Genomic DNA, 19,318 nt, shown 5'->3' on the forward strand with positions numbered 1-19,318 from the left:
TTATTTTTATGTTTCTAATTTGTTAATTCTTTTATGTGTAGGATTAACTGTTGAGGACCTGAATCTAACTGAAAACTTTTCTCAGGAGAATACAATGGGAGAAAGAAGATTTGATTTCATGAGTCTCAAAAATATGAGTGAAGCACAATCAAAGGTAAACATATTGTTATGGCAAAGAGAATAAAGAAAAATAGTATTATGAGTGCTTTCATTTCTGCCCTCATCTCATTTTAGACCTTGCTGCTTTTTATACTTGTTAAATAAAAAAAAAAGTTTTATGTAAATAACCTGTTGATCCCAAGATTGATTAATGAGGCATTATTTACTCTGAATACAGATTAGGAGTTCAGATAAAGTAGAGCTGCTGCATAGGAGACCATCATCCAATATTCCACAGTCATATCAGAATGAGCCAGAAGAGAACATGACCATAGGATCATTATCAAGAATGTTACCTGTAATCCATCATAGTGTAGAAAGTGAAGTGGATCCTTCTGCCTGTTTAAGTAGACATTCTTCATCTCTACAAGTAAAAGATATTTCATCTCCAGAAACTATTACAATAAGGGAGATTTTTAAAGCACCCTGTCTACAATCTTTAAGAAATCTAGAATCATTAATTAGTACCTTTAGTAGGGAGAGTCATGAAGAAAAAAACGACTATTTATACTCTCTTTCTGATGACTCAATGAAGAAAGTGTCAAGAAGCCATCAGACACTTGAAAAGACTAATTTCACACAAAAAAGTGCTGCATCTTTACAAGCCTTATCAACAGCTTCAGACTTAATGCAGAGGTTACCAGTTAGGCAAAAATCTGCAATATTTTGTCAACAAATTCATGATAATAGACCTGACTTGGGTAAATCACAAGTAGCAACATCAGAAGATGAACAGGTTCATACCCAAATAAAATATGCTGATACCAATTTGAGAGAAGACATAAGAAAAAGTGAAATACCCTTACAGACAGAGATTTTGAAAAGTAAACTTGAAGTTAGTGTTCGAGACCCTGTACCTACGACTACACAGTCAAAATTATCTCAGATAGATCCACTGGAAAATCTTATAGAACAGCTACGGACAGAACTAGTATTTCTTACGTCTCAGGTGAGCTTTCTTCCAAATTACATTTCGGGGATTGCATTTTAATTCTTTTCTATTACTTCTCTAACAAAGTTCTGTAAGTAGTAATTATAATAAGAATTTTTTTTTTCATGTTTGCACATTAACACTCATTTATACATATTCTGTTTTTTTTTAAATCTAAAAATGCAATACATTTGAAATGAACTCATTGACTTGCCAAATTTATTAAATGTTTCTTTAGAATGAGGTCATAGCACAGGATTTATTGATCAAAGAAGTACAGATTAGAAATGCAGAAATAGAGCTTGAATGTCATAGAAACCAGGCAGAACAGGTAGTATAAAGGCAGATCGTTAAAAGAGTTGATTGTGGTACTAAAGACAAAAACGTTTATTATTTGTTTGGCTTTTGCCTTGGGTGTTGTGGGGAGGGAGAAGTTGGGAAGAGGATCATTATCTGTTTTACCTTTTAGATTTTTTTTTTTGTGACTGCTGCTATGTTTCTATAGCTTGTTTTGGGTGTGTGAAACCTCAATAAACTTTTTTTTTAACTTCAAAAGTCTAAATTATTGTTATTTTTTTAAAAATTGATTTTTTAATGTTTTGTTTAGAATGAATTTCTTTCAAGAGAACTACTTGAAAAGGAAAGAGATTTAGAAAGAAGTAGAACAATAATAGCCAAATTTCAGAATAAATGTAAGTTACTATTCCTTATTTTTCTATACTTATTTATTTTATACTGAAAATTATAGGTTTGAAGGACTTTAATACATTCTGTTTTCTAGTCTGTTTTAGCCTTAGTTTCCTCTGTAATGTATAGACTTTTGTCTTTCCTTTATCTTGCTATATTCATCTTCAGAGAATGTTATTAACCTGAATTTTTTGTGATGATAAATAAGTCTATTTTTTCTCTTCTGTTCTCTTTTGAAAGTGAAGTTAGAAAAACCAGTTTAAAAGTTTATTTTATTTTAGTTTAGTTTAGTTTTTAAACGTCAGTGCCTTTTTATTTCTTTTTTTCCATTTTATGTTATTTATTTATTCATTTGGAGGGTAGGTGATTAGGTTTATTTATTTATTTTTAATGGCAATACTGGAGATTGAACCCAGGATCTCATGCATGCTAAGCATGCACTCTACCACTAAGGTATACCTTCCTCCCTAAAAGTCTTTTTTTAATATAAAGTGAAGGTAAAGTATACTCATGATTTATTCCTTTCAGCCATGCGATATATATGTATATGCACATAATTGAAACAGCTGTGAGATTTAACTCTACTATTCACACATTGCACTTGCTGAATTTTGGGGGCATTTATTTATAGTTGCATTTTACCAATGGATTATTTTTACTGTATATGAAATATTTGCCATCTCCATAGAATAGTGTAAAATATAAAAAAGATTTATTCATTCACTGAGAAAAATGTCATTCTAGTAAAAGAATTAGTTGAAGAAAATAAGCAACTTGAAGAAGGTATGAAAGAAATATTGCAAGCTATTAAGGAAATGCAGAAAGATCCTGATGTTAAAGGAGGGGAAACGTCTCTAATTATTCCTAGTCTTGAAAGACTAGTTAATGTAAGTTATTTTTTCATATGAATGGTTTTATTTTGTTGTTTCATCACTTTTAAGATGTTATTCCACTCTCTCTGGTCTGCGTAGTTTCTAATGAGACATTTGCTGTCATTTGAATTGTATCCCTGTATGAAATACGTAGTTTTTCTCAGGCTGCTTTCAGAAAACTTTCTCTTTTTGTTTGGTTTTCACTGGTTTGACTGTAATGCACCAAGGGGTGTGTGTGTGTGTGTGGTGTGTGTGTCTTGTCTGGGGCTTGCTGAGCTTCTGAATCTGTTTGCTTATGCTACTCAGAATTGGGAATTTTTCCACCATTACTTTCTCCAATTATTTTTGCTGACCCATTCTTCTGAGACTCAATGAAACATGTTAGGCCTTTTGATACTGTCCCATAGGTCCCTAAGGCTCTGTTCATTTTTGTTTATTTGTTTTGTTTTAGGCTCTGTTCATTTTTTCCCCTAATTTTTAATCTTTTTTCTCTCAATTGGATAATTACTATTGATTTATCTTCAAGTTCACTGATGCTGTCCTCTGTCATCTCCATTTTTCTGTTGTAAGGTCAGCCTGAGACCTGGTAGAACTTTTACACAGAATTTGGAGCTCCCTTTTGCTGGCTCTTTTTTTTTTTTTTTTCCTGGGATTCTCCTCTCACTTTCCTATGGCTTTGGGCTCTAACCTCTGGTTTTCTAGGCCGGAAGACAGGTCACTGTAACTGCAGCTTACCCATGCAGTAAAGCCTTAAAATTAGCAAATTCACTCCTTGCTGGAACTGTCTTCCAAGTTTCAAGTCCCTTCCAAAATTTGCTTGCTTCTGTTTTCTAGAACAAACATGTATGTAGTAGTTTTTTGTATTCAGCCTGTTAAATGTGGAAGGGTAGGTCTGTTAGGACCTTATGCCACAAGCCTAGAAGTGTAATAGAAGGTAATAAGAATATTTAAATATCTAAAGAGTTAAACATTGCTACAAGAAAGATTTTAACCATCAAATGACATTCTATTTATACTTACCATATAGGATCTTAAGAGTTCTATAGTATTAATGAGAGTCTGTTATAAGCTTGAATAAAATATCCATTTTTAGATTCTTATTATTTAAATATGTCATTTACATAATCTGAACATATTTAACATGCATTATTATACTATTATACTGTGATTGATTTGATTAGAAAAAAATTCTTATTATTCATTGAGTTGCCTATTTAATGATGACTAGTGAATCGTTGAATACTTTTTTTTTTTTTAAAACAATACCATATTGCTACCAGAGAAGAAGAGTGATACTGGTATGTTAAAAATTTCTGGGGCAAGAAAATGATTTGTCAAAATGTATGAAAACCATTTGATTCTCTTTATATGTTTGTTACTCATTCTGACTTTCCTTCTCTGGTTAGTGACTTTGTTTTACCTCTGCAATTTTGAATATCTAAATGATTCTTCATGCTTTCTTATGTGAACATCTTTTGTCTATGATGCATTCTGTATCTTAATTCTGTATCTTAGAGCAAACTGTATTATACAAGGAAAACTACTTAGTGACCAGATAGAAGCAGAATGAATAGCCTAGAAAATCTGGACTTTTTCTGTTTCACTTGACAGCCTCTAACCGTCCCAGGAGTGCTACTTCCATAGATTTCAACTGCTTTTGTTCTGGGTTGTTATTTTATTATTTTTTTCTTTTTTTCTGATTGACGTGCCTTATCTGACACTAACAAATAACTTAACAATACTTCCTCTACGAAATCTTCAGAATCAGTTACACTTTAGATCAGATAATTTCAGTTTACACACTTCAGTTCACTTTCTATTGCTACAGGATATTTTTCAGGTCCCCTAATCACCATCTAATTCAGTCTCATTTTACCAAAGGCCGTAGAGTCAACATGGTGCTCTTTTTCAGCAAGACAGCTAACTAGACTACTTTGCCATCTGTCAGAGTATCTCCTCTGCCTACTTCTGTCTTTCTGCTATCCCCTTTGAATTAGTATAGCTTATTACTCCATGTAGTCTGTTCTGACCTCCTTGGGGTAAAGACTTACTTTTACAAACCTACTGCCCTGAGTTAATCCCAGAGCAACTTCCTGAGTAGATTACATGTGCTTTTACTCACCTTTCCTTCTTTATCTTCTGCCTTCATTTCTGAAGCTTTACTTTCCATTCAAAAGTTTTGTTCCATACAATTCTTTTAAAAGTCAAATATTTTTATATGTGTGTATTCTGTAGATGTATACATGGATGTAGGTATATTTATGTATGCCATTGTTGGAGAATTAGGACCAGTGAATCCTCTTTGATAATATTTTAGTATTTGTCATATTATTTTTCCTTATCCAGCACTCTTAGATAACACTGTGTTATCACTTTGCCTTTGTTATTATATATGCTTCAACTGTGTGGAGAGGAAGCACTGAAAATTTACCTAATTGAGTGTAGTAGCTATTTCATTCCTTTGCTCATGCTTTAAACTCAGGTGCTGTACAGTTTCAAAGTATTTACATATAAATTATCTCATTTTGACTGTATAAAAATCTTGAGAAGTAGAAAGAGTTAACATTATTTCCTCTTCTTTGGAGATAAGGAAACTAAGATAAGAAAACTAAGGTGTGAGGAATTTAAGTCACATGCCCAGCTAGTAAGAGATTGGTTCAGATTTGGACTCCAGTCATCTTATTCCTGTCCAGTTGTTTTTCTGTTCTACCAGTCTGCTTGGATTAGCTAGATATTTGTTAATTGCTATAAGGAAGTGATTACTATGCTTAGCAATACTGATGTATTTAAACTCGAGTCTTACAAATTTAAATTTATGAATAAGAAATAGATTTGGCATATTTTATTACACATGGCAATGAGAATAGTAAAATGGTAAAATGCGAATTTTACTTAAAGGTGGATTATTTTACTATGATTTTGGTGTTTTTCTTCCCATTTCTTCAATATAATCTGAATATATTAGGCTATAGAATCAAAGAATGCAGAAGGAATATTTGATGCCAATCTGCATTTAAAAGCCCAAGTTGATCAACTTACTGGAAGGAATGAAGAATTAAGACAGGAACTCAGAGAATCTCGGAAGGAGGCTATAAATTACTCTCAGCAGTTAGCAAAAGCAAATTTAAAGGTGAGAATTGTATTAAATAAAAGAAAATGCTAAGCTTATGAACAAAAGTTTAATGTGAAACATTTGATTTTTTTTAAATGACTATTTTATGAGAAAATGTCCCTTGAATTAATTCTTTCAACATTAGGAAAGCTTCTGTTCAGATTTTTGCATAAAATTAAGTGGAAAAATAAGTACTTTATAATATAAAGGGCTACGGAAATTCTACATGTATACATAGGCATTTCTAAGTAGAAACTAAAATATGATTTAATTAATTCTTAGCAAAGCATTCATCTACCTACTTTTTAAAGATACTCAGTAGGCGGTATAAATTACTGCTTTTAAATTTGTCTTTCTTTAGGTGTAAGAGATGTGATTCTCATTTCTGAACTGTTCATTTCCAGATAGATCATCTTGAAAAAGAGACCGGTCTTTTACGACAGTCAGAAGGATCAAATGTTGTTTTTAAAGGACTAGACTTACCTGATGGAATAGCACCATCTAGTGCCAGTATCATTAATTCTCAGAATGAATATTTAATACATATTTTACAGGTACTGAAAATTTTATATGTGAATAACAAAAATAATTAATAGTATGTTTATAATTTAATCATCATGTATTCCTTTGAGTTCTTAGAATATTAACAGTGAGATACATTTTTTAAAATTTCATTTTAATATTTTTAATGGAGGCACTGGGGATTGAACCCAGTATCTCTTTCATGCTAAGCATGCACTATACCACTGAGCTATACCCACCCCCTGCCAAATATTTAACGGATTTTGTTGTTAGATGGAATGTTATGAATAAAAGCAATTTATTCCACTCATCTGAATGAGAAGCATGCTGACACATCTTAATGTGTGCCATTCATATGAGATATGTTATTGACAGGTAAAATAACATGCAGGTGTTATAAGCTAATAATGTATAAATAAGATAAACCCTTGTCTATTGCTGGTTGGGAAAGCAATTCAAGTGAATAAAAGTCTGACACAGCTTTTTAGTGTAATGGTTAGAATTGTTTTTTTCTGTGTGTGCTAACTACAAGAAAAAACTTTTAAACAAAATTGTCCTTTATCTCTTTCTTCCCTTTACGCTGTAAAGTGTTAGTTAATCCATTAGCAAATTAGAAAGGGCACTGCCTGCCCTGTGTTTCTCAGTTTTGCTGTTTATATTATGGTCATTATAAATGGCCTAATGGGAGATGCTTTTCATTCTTTCATTTGAAATGTGAATATCCACAACATCACATACATTGCAAATACCATTACAAAAATGTGTTCAGAACCAATGAAAATACATTTTTGATTATAATGACTGCTGTTTCTCCTAGATAGTCCATTTGAGAATATACTTGAGTTATGAATATCAAGTACTTGTATATGTATTTGTAAGTTACATTAATTAATTAATCTTTTTTGAATATTGGAATTTGTACATTGTCAAGGAGGGACAACCTTAACTACTTACTAGAACATTAATTTATAAATCATCTATATCATTACTTTTAAATTTAGCACTCTTCATGACTTTATTTTTCTCCAAGACAGGAACACTGTCAATAATATCAGCATGGCATTGTCATGTTGCTTGAGATAAGATTCATATTTGTTTTTTCATCGTTATATACAAAAACGCATGAGAAGCATTGTAGTAGATTAGAGAACATTAACTGGGAATCTGAAAACGTGTTAAGAGTGGCCAAACAGGTGCTGGACTCCCAAACCTAAGGCAGCATAGAGTGACAGAAGTAGCAAGGTCCTTGGAGTCAGACAGACCTGACCTTCAGTGTTGGATCTGTAAATACGTAAAGCACCTAGCCCCAGGCTTGGCATATGTGCTTAGGAAATGGTTACCAAGTGTGGTACTAATGAGTGTTTTAATGTTGAGTAAGTTACTTAATCCTTCTAAGTCTCAAGTTTCCTCATCTTCAAAATGAAGTAATTGGAAAGGATAATTTGGGTGGAGGTATGAATGCGTATGTTCACAAAAGGGTGTCTGGGGCTGAGTAGCTCGGTAACTCGGGGTCCGTTTGTAACTACTGTAGCTGATAATTTGTATGGTTACTGTAACTGTCATATATGATGAAAATAATTTTACCTATTTTATAGCACTTCTTTTTTACACATATTGCCTAATTCTGTATGCCTTAAACTAAGATGTTCAAAATAATCAGAGAAATGATCTATACTGCTTATGGATTTGCTGAATATTTTCTTTAATGTATTTTTCTATAATCTTGTCAGAATATATTATACCTTCAGATTTAAAATGTATTCTGATGCTTTTTTTCTCCTAATTTCTAAACCAACTTTTAGGAACTAGAATATAAAGAAAATAAGTTAAAGAATTTAGAAGATTCTCTTGAAGACTATAACAGAAAATTTGCAGTAATTCGTCATCAACAAAGTTTATTATATAAAGAATATCTGAGGTATAGTTTTTAGCAAAACTTTATAAATATTATGACTGCATATTCTTGTTAAAGATAAGTAACATAAAAATGTTTAAATATTTTTTCTTCATGCCTCTTCACCTTCATTTTATCTTAGTTCTTTATCTATAAAAGTCTATGATACCTTTTTCATAGGGTTATTATGAATCTTAAGTGAATTATTATGCAAAAATGCCCAGGTATGAGCATTTTATGAATTTTATGGCACATATGAACACTTTGTAAATATTGTTAGCAACATTCTTCTTCATCACTGTCATCATTATTTATTATTTTCATAGGGAACTGCCATGTTTCTGCTTATTTCTGCCATCTCATCTGTACCAGTGGACTAATATCCTTAGTAATTAGAATACCCGATCAAAGGTGATTTAAACTCTAAGGCTGATTATTATCTGATCTAATAAGAAACCCAAAGCTAATTATAGGGTAGGTCGTATTTGGGAATATTATAGTGTAGTTTATATTATCTCCTATCGTGGTTGTAAAATAGATGAAGGAGTTCAAGGAAGATGGAACCAGCCCATGGAAGAAGAAGGGCTTTTTTTTTTCCATGTAACTTTTTATTTTTACATAAAAATTTTTCCAGAGGCTTCTGGCAGATTTAGATCTAATTAGCTAGAAGTGGATTAATAGGCTATACTAATTATTTGTTTAAATTTGAACCATTCAGTGGCAGAAAGAAAGATGACACCGTAATGGTTTATGCCAAGCAGATTGCAGGTGACTATGAAGTATCTTTTGGGTAGGCAATGGTGTCTTACCTAGCTTAAGTCTAATGATTTCTTACTTTGTTGGTATTCTAAATATTTCACAAGTATTAATACTCAAATTTAAGAGTAGAGTCAGAATATTATGACTTGATTTCTAGAATTAGTTTGGGGTATTGATTATTTTCCTAATTGTTTTCTGTTTTTTTACTAATAAAATGTTTTAAGATTCAGCTGCAGTTATTATAGTGTAACAGTTGTAGACTGATAATTCATAGAATAAAGAAAATAATTTGATAAAATAATTTATTTACCTTGCATTTATTAAATGAAAATGTAACTTTGAGGGTAAATCCTTTCAAATGGAATTTTGACTTCTTATATTATCAGATATTGAGTAGTTATGATTTATCTTGTTTTATGAAGACCTTAAATTTCCATAATCTAAAGCTGTCTCTTCCTATAGTTAAGTATTTTATTAGGTTTACTGTGCTGTTATTCTTTTTAAGTGAAAAGGAGACCTGGAAAACAGAATCTGAAACAATGAAAGAGGAAAAAAGAAAACTTGAGGATCAAATCCAACAAGATGCTATAAAAGTAAAAGAATATAATGTAAGTAAAAGCTTTTAAAGTCAATATACACTATTATACAAACTAAGATAGCTAGGTTCAACAAGTAATAAAAATGTGACTTTTTGCAGAATTTGCTCAGTGCTCTTCAGATGGATTCAGATGAAATGAAAAAAATACTCTCAGAAAACAGTAGAAAGATCACTGTCCTGCAAGTCAATGAAAAGTCACTCATAAGGCAATATACTACTTTAGTAGAAATGGAGAGACAACTTAGAAAAGAAAATGGGAAACAGAAAAATGAATTGATATCAATGGAGGCTGAAGTCGGTGAGAAAATTGGACGTTTGCAACGTTTTAAGGTACATCTGATTTTTTTGACTACGAAAATTTTCAAATTTTAAGAAGAAAGGATAGTATGATGAGTACCCATCACCTGAATTAATAGTTAACATTTATTAACATGCAGCTATAATTGCATCATCTGTTTTTTGTAGGACTATTTTAATTACAGACATTTCTCCCTTAAATATTTTAGTGTGCATCTCTTAAAAAAGTCTTTTTCTATTTATATAACCACAATGACTTTACCATGCTTAACAAAATTGACTGCAGTACCTTATATTATCTAATGTCCAGACCATACACATTTCCTCAGTGTCCCAGGATCTAGTCAAGGACCCTGCATTGTATTTGAATGTTACATGTCACAAATCTTTTTAATACAGAATCCGCCCCCCCTTTTTTTTTCTCTCTGAAAAATGTTGAGTATTTATCTGATTATTTTCTTGCATAATTTTACTTCTTCTTCTATCAATTGTATTTTCTAAAACTTAATTCTGAAGCCTTGGTTATATTCAGGTTTAACATCTTTGGCAAGAATACTCTAAGTAATGCTTTGTACTTGCATCACTTCAAGAGATAGACTGTCTAGTAGTCTCATGTTTCATGACTGATTACTTTATTAAGGGGGAGACAGCCATGTATCTCTATTATTAAGTGATTTATTTAACTCTTCAGTGATATTTTGGTACCACTCAAATGACCAGTTCTTCATCAATTCTCTTAATGGTTTTAGCATCCACTTAATTGTTGTTGCTGACCCCAGTTATTTCATTAGGAGTTGCAAAAATCATGATTTTCTAGTTATATTATGTTCTCTACATTTATTAGCAGATATTCTTTTGTAGAATAAAGATCTTTTCCTCATTAGCCCAAACTCTTTGGTTTTCTTGAAGTATGGTTCTTACTTGAAAGGAAAGATAAAAGCTTCATTCTTTCCTTTTAATGACAGTTTTCAAAATACGTAATTGGTGTACTCTGCTTCTACCTGTCCCCTCCCACCCACTGCACCCTCCAGCTTTCTCTTTCTTAAGTATTGTAGCAGACTCACACACTTTTAAATAACTGTGTTTTAAGTCAGTTGGAGCCATTTTTCTTTTGTTTCAACTTTGGCCAATGGGAGCCCTTTAAAGCTGTCTGTTGTGTCCCTTTGACAGAAATCCATCATCTTTGAACCAGACTGCAAAGCTTGGTTTGTTTTCTGTCACAACATGATGTCCAAGATTTATCTTGTGTACTTCTCTAAAGAGCCCTAGTTCTTTTTAGTGGAGACAGCACTTAGATACCACCGGTACAAGGTGTCATTTGCTCTTGAAGTATCACTGCTACTAGTCCCTTCCAGGAAACAAGTTAGGAAAATATGTATAGACTTAAACCATGAGTTCATATTATTATTTTCTATTCAAATTTAACATTTTAGGGTAAGTAAGTAGTTTGGAGTTTTTACTAACCTTTGATTCTGTGCCCTATATTTCTTTTTTTTTTAAACATGGAAATCTTTAATAAAATAACATTAAATCTAACATTAAAATAATTATTAGTTTTATACTACAATATTCATACATTAATTTGAAAATAATATTCTTATATTGGGATTAACAATAACAATAGCAGTGCTACCAGATGTAGTTTAAAATTTCTTTACAGTTCTTATTTTCTTTAGAGTATCTCTCACTAAGGATATATAGTCGTGATAACATATTGTACAGTAATTTGTCTCTGTTTTTGTTTTTTAGTTTGTAAAGTCTTTATTCTTTTTTTAATGTTCTACAGTAATTTGAAATAATGCTCCTGTTTGTGTCTAAATTTGCATGGGAACATATAAACAGAAAAATTCAAAGTAAAATTAAAATGAACTTGAGTTCCTTACCATCCCCTTTTAAATATATTAATGGATGAAACTGTCATGCTAATAAACCTGTTTTCAGTGTGAAATGTTTTTGTCTTTATTTTTGTGTTAGATTTTGTAAAATATACTTTTGGGATATTACAAGTAAGTGTAGCTAGTATCTGAGATAGAATTGAAGAAAGAACTACAATTTTCTCCCTCTTCAACCTGTTGTTCAGCCTTTTGTTGTTGTTGTTACAATAATTGGAAAGCCAAAAAAAAAGGGATATTTTTAAGGATGGGGAACATAATCTCTCCCACTGCTAAGAAAAAGTGAAAGTGAATCCCAAGGGTTACTTATTTATTTAGAGAAGTTGTCAAAATGAGATCTGAAGCATTATTAGAAATATTTTCCCCTCATTACTATACTTCAGAATGAATTATAACCATAAATTCTTAATCTTTTTCACTTCATAAATTTTGTTTTACACTCTTTGGATAATGTCTTTGAATAATGACTTTTTATGGCTCTGTAGCTAGAGTAGAACATGTACCAAGTAACTTAAAGGCTTTGATATTATTTGTTACAGGTAACTATGATGCAGAGAAGCTTTTTCTTCTTAAATAATGTTTTCTTCTTGAGAACAAAATTTTTTCTTATATTTTTAAGCTAATTTGTGTAACTATAAATGAACAGAAATGGCTAAACTGTAAATGTTACCTATAGTAATGCTAATTTTGCCATTCAGCTGTCAAAAGACAAGTTTTTTTTTTTAATTTTATGAATTTAGAAAAGCCATCCTTAGATACATTTTGAGTGATATGTTTTCTTGCTGGTGTATATTATGCTTTTCTCAAATTAAATGAATTTCATTAACTATGACAGGAGTTATAAAGTATTCACTTTGTTTTTATTTTTATTATGATTAAAAATTTCCAAATAATATTATTTATTATGTGAAAGAAATTGATAATTATTGTAATATTTTTCCTTACATAAGAAATCTTACATATTTTTAATTGATTCTAAAACCAGTTTTCCTTCAGTTATATTATCTTATCCTTCTCAATAGTGGCTAATGCTTCACTAGAAAAAAATATACCAACTTAACGCAGTGTATCCTTATTTACATAGGAAATGGCCTCTTTCAAGATTGCAGCACTCCAGAAAGTTATTGATAATAGTGTCTCTATGTCTGAACTAGAATTGGCCAATAAACAATACAATGAACTGACTGCTAAGTACAGGGACATCTTGCAAAAAGATAATATGCTTGTTCAAAGAACAAATAACTTGGAACACCTAGAGGTAAGTGTGATCCTTAAACCCTGAGATATTAGCCATTCTTCTCTGGTGATGTCTTACTGTAGATGCAGAATGATTTCTGGATGACTTCCTCCAGGGCATCCTCCTCAGCCCACTTGCATGATTAAACTGAATCAAACCGCTTTCTGCCAGGCACTTAAAAAGAAAAAAGAACATGAAACAAGGTATTGTAATCAAAAGAGAAAGCATCATTAAGTACCCATTCCTTTCTCTTACGCCAGTGCAAATTATTTCCTCATCATCCATGGTTTCTTGGGATGAATGTAGCCAAGAATGGATGAGGTATTTGATTGCTCTTTCTGGACCATGGATGAACTCTGCAAATCCCTGTGCTTTCTAATTGTAGAGATAGAGTAGGATAGTGTATCATTAGTTCAATTCAAAGGATCTATGACTATGGCCCAGACCCTTTGTAGTACTCTTCAGGCCACTTGACCTCCATACCTGTTACAGTAGGCAAAGCAAGCTCCCAATTTTGTTTATCTTCTTCATAAAAATAAAAGCTTCTGTCCTTTGACTCATTCTCTTTTATGATCTTCTCATAGGACTGGAATGAGATCTAATTCTTTTGGCTCACAAGCTTACTCGCTTAGGGCTACACATTCAAAAAACATTCTGAATAGCTTTCAGTGACTCTTGCAAAATTATCTGAGTCATTATTTATTAATACTAACTAGAAGTAATCATGATCAGTTTATTTACTATTATCAGTTTACTTACTATTTTGGCCAAAGAGAGATGATTGTGATAATTTTTATAGAAAATTCTGAATATTTAGGTGTGGTAAAATTTATTTTCTTTTTTCCCATCTTTCATGTCTGTTCTCCACTCTTCTTTAGCATTAGAAAATCCTAGGTAAGAAATCTGTAGATAACATATCAATGTGTAATTTTTAACTTGTAAAATTTATTTCCCCAGATAATATTTTTCATATTTACTAAAAACTTAAAAAAAAAGTGTATTTGTATTGTATCCCTTTCTCTCCTTTACTTCCTGCATCTCAGTTATAATTTTGAACAATTATCTCTCCCGAATGACAGTGTCTTAGCTTTATTCTTTATTATCTTTATTGTAGTAGTTGTTACCCATATCCTCTTCTCCAGTGTTACATGCTCCTTACTACCACCAGAATGATAATTCTAAACACAGATCTGGCCGTGTTTCTCCCTTGCTTAAAACCTCTCAAAAGCTGCTGGTCACTTAAAGAATAAGTGACTTTTGTGATTAGTCGCAGTTACCTTACGTCATTTCTTGTGGTATGCTACGGTGTTTCACAATTTATGTTTTGGAAACTGAGCTACCAGTTTTCTGCAACACAGTATTTTTTTTCTTACAGATATTCTTCTGTATGTGCAATTTTCTTTGTCTTGAAAGCCCTTCCCCCCCCCCAAGTTTATCTGCTTAGGGAGTTTCTGTTATGTTTCAGAATTTTTTTCAGACATTATCTCCTTTTCTGTAGCATCCTTTATAGAACTAACTCACTCCCTCTGTCTATATTAGTTCTATATCTTATAAATAGTTCTGCTGTTTATATCACATCATATCATATGTGTTTGTATGTCTGCCTCCCCCACAGGAATATAAGCCTCCTGGTATCAGGAACTCTACTTAATTCATTTTTATGGGTTTGGTACCTCCTGTTTGGCACAGAGTTAGAGTTAACAGATGTTAACCTCAGGGATTAATTAATAGTGTAGAGCTAGTCAAAAATCATCAGAATGGTGATTGAGAAATCATTGGTACCTTTTGAGAGTAAAGTTTCATGAGAATAAAGGTGATGAAAGTCAAATTTTACAGTGTAAAATATAGAGTGAGTGGTAAGGAAATGCAAAATCTGAATGGGTGATAAGACAATAAAACCTGGAAATTTGATAATAGAAGAAAAGAGAAGTAGATACATGTTGAGGTAGAATTAAGAGGATTTGCTGTGGGTTTTATTTTTTTTAGTTTAGTTTAGTTTTTTTTTAAATAAAAGAGACCAGTGAAATTTGAGAGAATGAGGAAATAAAATTTAGCACTATAAAATTTAGGAAATAAAATTTAGGGAGGGAGTGATTGAATATTAGAGGTAAGAATGGTAGTAAGTAAGAGTGCAGTACCAGAGCAGGCTGATGAAAATGAGATCTGGAGCAAGGCCACAGTTATCCTTTGAAAGAATCTGGAAGTAAGAGAAACATAAAGGGTAGCAAGGTATTTAAAACACCCTAAATCCTTTTTTGTTTTATTCTTATGAATTACAGTATCTAAAAACAGGGTTGTAATTGTGCACATTACCAGAAAGTCACATTTTATCCCCTTATCTTCCTTTTCACCATCACCATCCCCTGTTCTATTGTTTTTCGTAACACTTATTACTGACGTTGTGTTGTATTTTGGCTTATTTTCCAATTATTCCACTGAAACACAAGTTCTAGGATGGAGCTTGTTTACCATTGAAGTCTATTGCTTAGAATAGCAGGCATATGGCAGACGCTCGATTTGTTAAAATTAAGAATAAATGAGCTTAAAATATTACACTTATGTATCAATCCCTACGTTTATGTCTCCAGCCTGACTTCTCAGAGCCCTGTCTACTGTATGGAATTACCTACTTTACATGTTTCAAGGAACTCTCAAGTTTAGCATATCCAAATTGAATTTCTGATGTCCTGATGTCTGTTTCTCTCATAGTTGTTCCTGTTTCTATATATGCCGCTATTATCTACTAAGTTAAAGCACATATCTTAGAGTTATTCTCTAGTCTTTCTCTTCCTTTGTCATTTTTTTCCCCAAATGTAATTAACCTATGTGTTCTCTTTCCTCCGTCTTTACTGCTCTAACTGTAATCTAAGCTGATGTCATCCCTCATCTGGATGGACTTTACAATATCTTCCTGACTAATTTCTCATTTTTCTATTTACCCCTTTATTTATTTGCCACATTTCATTCAGGATAGTTGTTTAAAACTTCTTCCTAAAATCTTTAAATGATTTCCTAGTGTGCATTAAGTTAAAATTCAGTTCCTTGTCTTGACGTAATACCATGCCTTGCCTGGTATGGCCCTCTGTTCTCGAGTCTCCAATTTTATCCCTTTCCACTCCTCACTCATTGTTGCTCAGTGTGCTCAGACTCTTCCCACTTAGAGCGCCTGGGTTTACCTGCACATCAGTTCTCTCCATGACTAGTTTCTTGTTAGGACTGGCTTCTTACCTTTGATTTCAGCTTAAATACCACTTCTTCAGTGTTTAGATATGCTGCCTTTTATTATTCTTTGGTTTTGTGCTCTGTTTCTTTCTAGAAATTGACGTTTTTAGTGAATTTTTTGTTCGCGCATCTGTTTACAGTCTGCTGCCTTCCACACTCTCCCCAACTCCTACTGCACACATACCCACAGACACCAAATGGTGAGGCCGCTGAAGGCCAGAATTTTGTCTTTTTCTTTTCATCATAAACATCCAGCACCTGTCACTAATGGTGTGGTAGGGATACTCAGTAACTGCATGAATGAGGGAGATAAGCACTGGTTTGTGATGGTTGTGAAACTCTATGAGTATTCCAGCTTGGCCAGAATGAATATCACAGAAGTCAACAGTTCGGGGCCACATGTTGAATATACTAGATTTTGATGATTATTTTTAAGTAATATTTTATATATGTGTGTGTGTATATATATATATGTATTACATGTACGAGAGCTTCTCATTTTATTAAAAAGAAAACCCACTAGATTGTGAGCTTTAGGAGATTATTATATAAAGTTAAGACAATGTCACTTCTGTGGTATTAGTCTGAACTGCTGGTAGTTTGTCAGTGATGTTTGTTTTATTCAGTGTGAAAATGCATCCTTAAAAGAACAAGTGGAGTCTATAAATAAAGAGCTGGAGATTACCAAGGAAAAACTTCACACTGTTGAACAAGCCTGGGAACAAGAAACTAAATTAGGTAAGTACTGTGACTCTGAGAATATAAAATGATGATCTAATAGTGAATATTTTTCATTTAAAATTCCTTTTCTATACCAGATGAAAAGGAAGTATTTTGATAAAAATGAACTCTGCCTAACAGCTTAATTTAGCAGCAGTTGATGAATAATATCTTGTGCTAATCTTTACCAAAACTTGGTTTTTAGTTGTTAAATTAGATTTGTTTCTAATGAAATAATATGTGTTAAAAATTTTTGACTAAGCATTTAGCTATATTGAACTATTTAACAATTGAGACTGGTGATAATTTTGAAATATCTGTATTTTAATGATAATATTATGACTTCTTTCACTATGTGTAAAGTTATATTACAAATATATCATTTGATATTTTTCAATTAAAAAAGTCACCAAAAAACATAAAAAAATTGGAAATAATTTATATTGCCCATAGTTCCACTACTATATTATCATTTTTTGTATTCCCTTCAAACACTTACATATTTTATATACTTTAAATTATAATAAACATTACATGCTGTATTTATTTAGTAGATATCAAGATATTTCATGTTTTGTTCATCATACTTATAAATATTTATGCAGTATTTTACTGTTTGAGTGATTTACATTAGCTTTTCTTATTTTTGCTGTTGCTCATAGTACTGAAATGAATGTCTTCATGTATATCTAACAGAGATATTATTATCTCAAAGGGTATTAAAATATTTGTGGCTTCTGCTAGGATTTTCCATATTAGTTTTTCAAATGACTTTCCTAGTTCACAACATTTGAATAATCTTATCTCGCTAGCATTGTGCTTTATAATTTTCAAATAAATTTGCTCCTGTGGATAAAGTGTTATAAATTTGTTTGTTTTCTCAGCCATAGAGCTCTAATGCTATTCAAGGTTTCTGTTACTATTGAATTGGTAACTAAGACATATGATTTAGAGAGGCTTAACATTGAGAAGTCTAAAATAAGCTACTTTTAGAAATATAATTTTTAATTCATTAAGAGATTAAAAGTGAACTTTCATGTGGCTCTTACCTGAAAGAAGAGACCTTTTTAACTTAGAAAAGAGTATTATATACAGTTTTAGTATGTTCTTTGTTCATTTTACCATATGTCTCTTTAATGAGTGCTAACTTCATTATAGAAATTTCTTAATTTTCAGATACCTTCATCTTTCCCATACATGGCTATGTATCACTGAAGTTTTAAAAGCTTTTCTTATTTCTTGTTGCTCTTATATCTTTGTTTAAAAGTGTCACTTACTAGCTTTTTTCATGTAGGAATTGATCAGTGTTGGACTCTTTGTTACCTTCTCTCTAAGAACACTCCAAACTTAGGAACGTAACAGATGGCTAGTCCAGTGCAACCCCTGTGCTGTGCCTCACTTCATTGTTAGAGTTTAGCACAAAATAAAATCGAGAAAAGGTTTTATGTTCTTTGTGGATTTGTATTTATATTTAGTACACTTTTTTTTCTTTTTTTCTGGTGCTTAGAGTTGCCCGAATGAGTCTTTATTCAGTAATGGACTGTTTACTAACACTTTTAGCTTCTTTCGGTAATCTGTTACTATTAGTTATTTGATCAGTGCTTAGAGCAGCTATTCTAAAATTGTGTACTATTTAAAGATACATACAGAACAAAATGAGGTACTTCTTAAAACTGAGGCAGACACCAAAATATTTTTCTTTGGTTGGTTGGTTTCAAAAATATCTATTTCTTTGAGTGAACTCAGTTATAAAACTCAAGCTTGTGAAGCTGGACGAATAGGAGGGGGCATTATGGGTGTTACAGAAGACTATTTACAAGGTGTATCACTGCTTTAGTTCCTTAAAATAATTGACTTCCCTGAACATAGATTATCTGACTCTCAAATACAAAATGCTTTACCAAAGTTTGTGTTTTTCCTTGAGCATGTCTGTTCTGCAAAGCAAAAATTCTCTTCTCAAAAAATGATTAAGTGACTAATGACAGTACTACATGATGCCTTTTCATGGTAAATTGGGGACTTTTCATTCTCTTCTCATTTAACCACAAACTTATGTGTCCAAAGACAAGCTATACACCAATACATATGAGATTAGGTTATAATAACTAATAAAATAATTTAAAATATTTGATATTAGATGTATACAAAGGACAGATAATAATGAGGGTTAAGGAAGATATTTGGTGGAATTCCTAAATCACATGGCTTCAGATTTTACTTTTCAGCTTGACTCTGTGAGACTTTAAAAACAAAGTTATTGCACTTACAGTCACAAAGTAGTGTCTCCTCACTGTATTGCTTCTTGTATAGTTTATCTCCTTTCAGTTAACAAAATATATTTATTTACCCTTTTTAAAAAAACAAACTATTTGCCCTTTTTTGATTGTCTGCATATGACACCTCCTACACTGCATCC

General features: G+C 31.9%; 1 protein-coding gene across 7 annotated transcripts in view; it reads left to right on the plus strand.

The window, feature by feature from the left end:
• The window catches only part of CEP290 (centrosomal protein 290), an 82,049-nt gene that overhangs the window by 22,778 nt on the left and 39,953 nt on the right, over positions 1–19,318 (plus strand). For 6 of the 7 annotated variants that reach the window (XR_012078557.1, XM_072973263.1, XM_072973266.1 and 3 more), the window contains 11 exons: positions 42–154; positions 338–1,108; positions 1,698–1,782; positions 2,522–2,664; positions 5,615–5,779; positions 6,166–6,315; positions 8,086–8,201; positions 9,442–9,544; positions 9,634–9,864; positions 12,808–12,981; positions 16,809–16,920. Coding sequence is in view for 6 of the 7 variants with exons in the window: in XM_072973263.1 (XP_072829364.1) it covers positions 42–154; positions 338–1,108; positions 1,698–1,782; positions 2,522–2,664; positions 5,615–5,779; positions 6,166–6,315; positions 8,086–8,201; positions 9,442–9,544; positions 9,634–9,864; positions 12,808–12,981; positions 16,809–16,920 (2,163 nt within the window). In the remaining variant the exon portion in view is untranslated. The remainder of the gene's footprint in view (positions 1–41; positions 155–337; positions 1,109–1,697; positions 1,783–2,521; positions 2,665–5,614; positions 5,780–6,165; positions 6,316–8,085; positions 8,202–9,441; positions 9,545–9,633; positions 9,865–12,807; positions 12,982–16,808; positions 16,921–19,318) is intronic. The other variant, XM_031683286.2, reaches the window with a different exon arrangement.

The sequence above is a fragment of the Vicugna pacos genome, chromosome 12 (assembly GCF_048564905.1).
Source record: "Vicugna pacos chromosome 12, VicPac4, whole genome shotgun sequence".
Taxonomy (NCBI): domain Eukaryota; kingdom Metazoa; phylum Chordata; class Mammalia; order Artiodactyla; family Camelidae; genus Vicugna; species Vicugna pacos.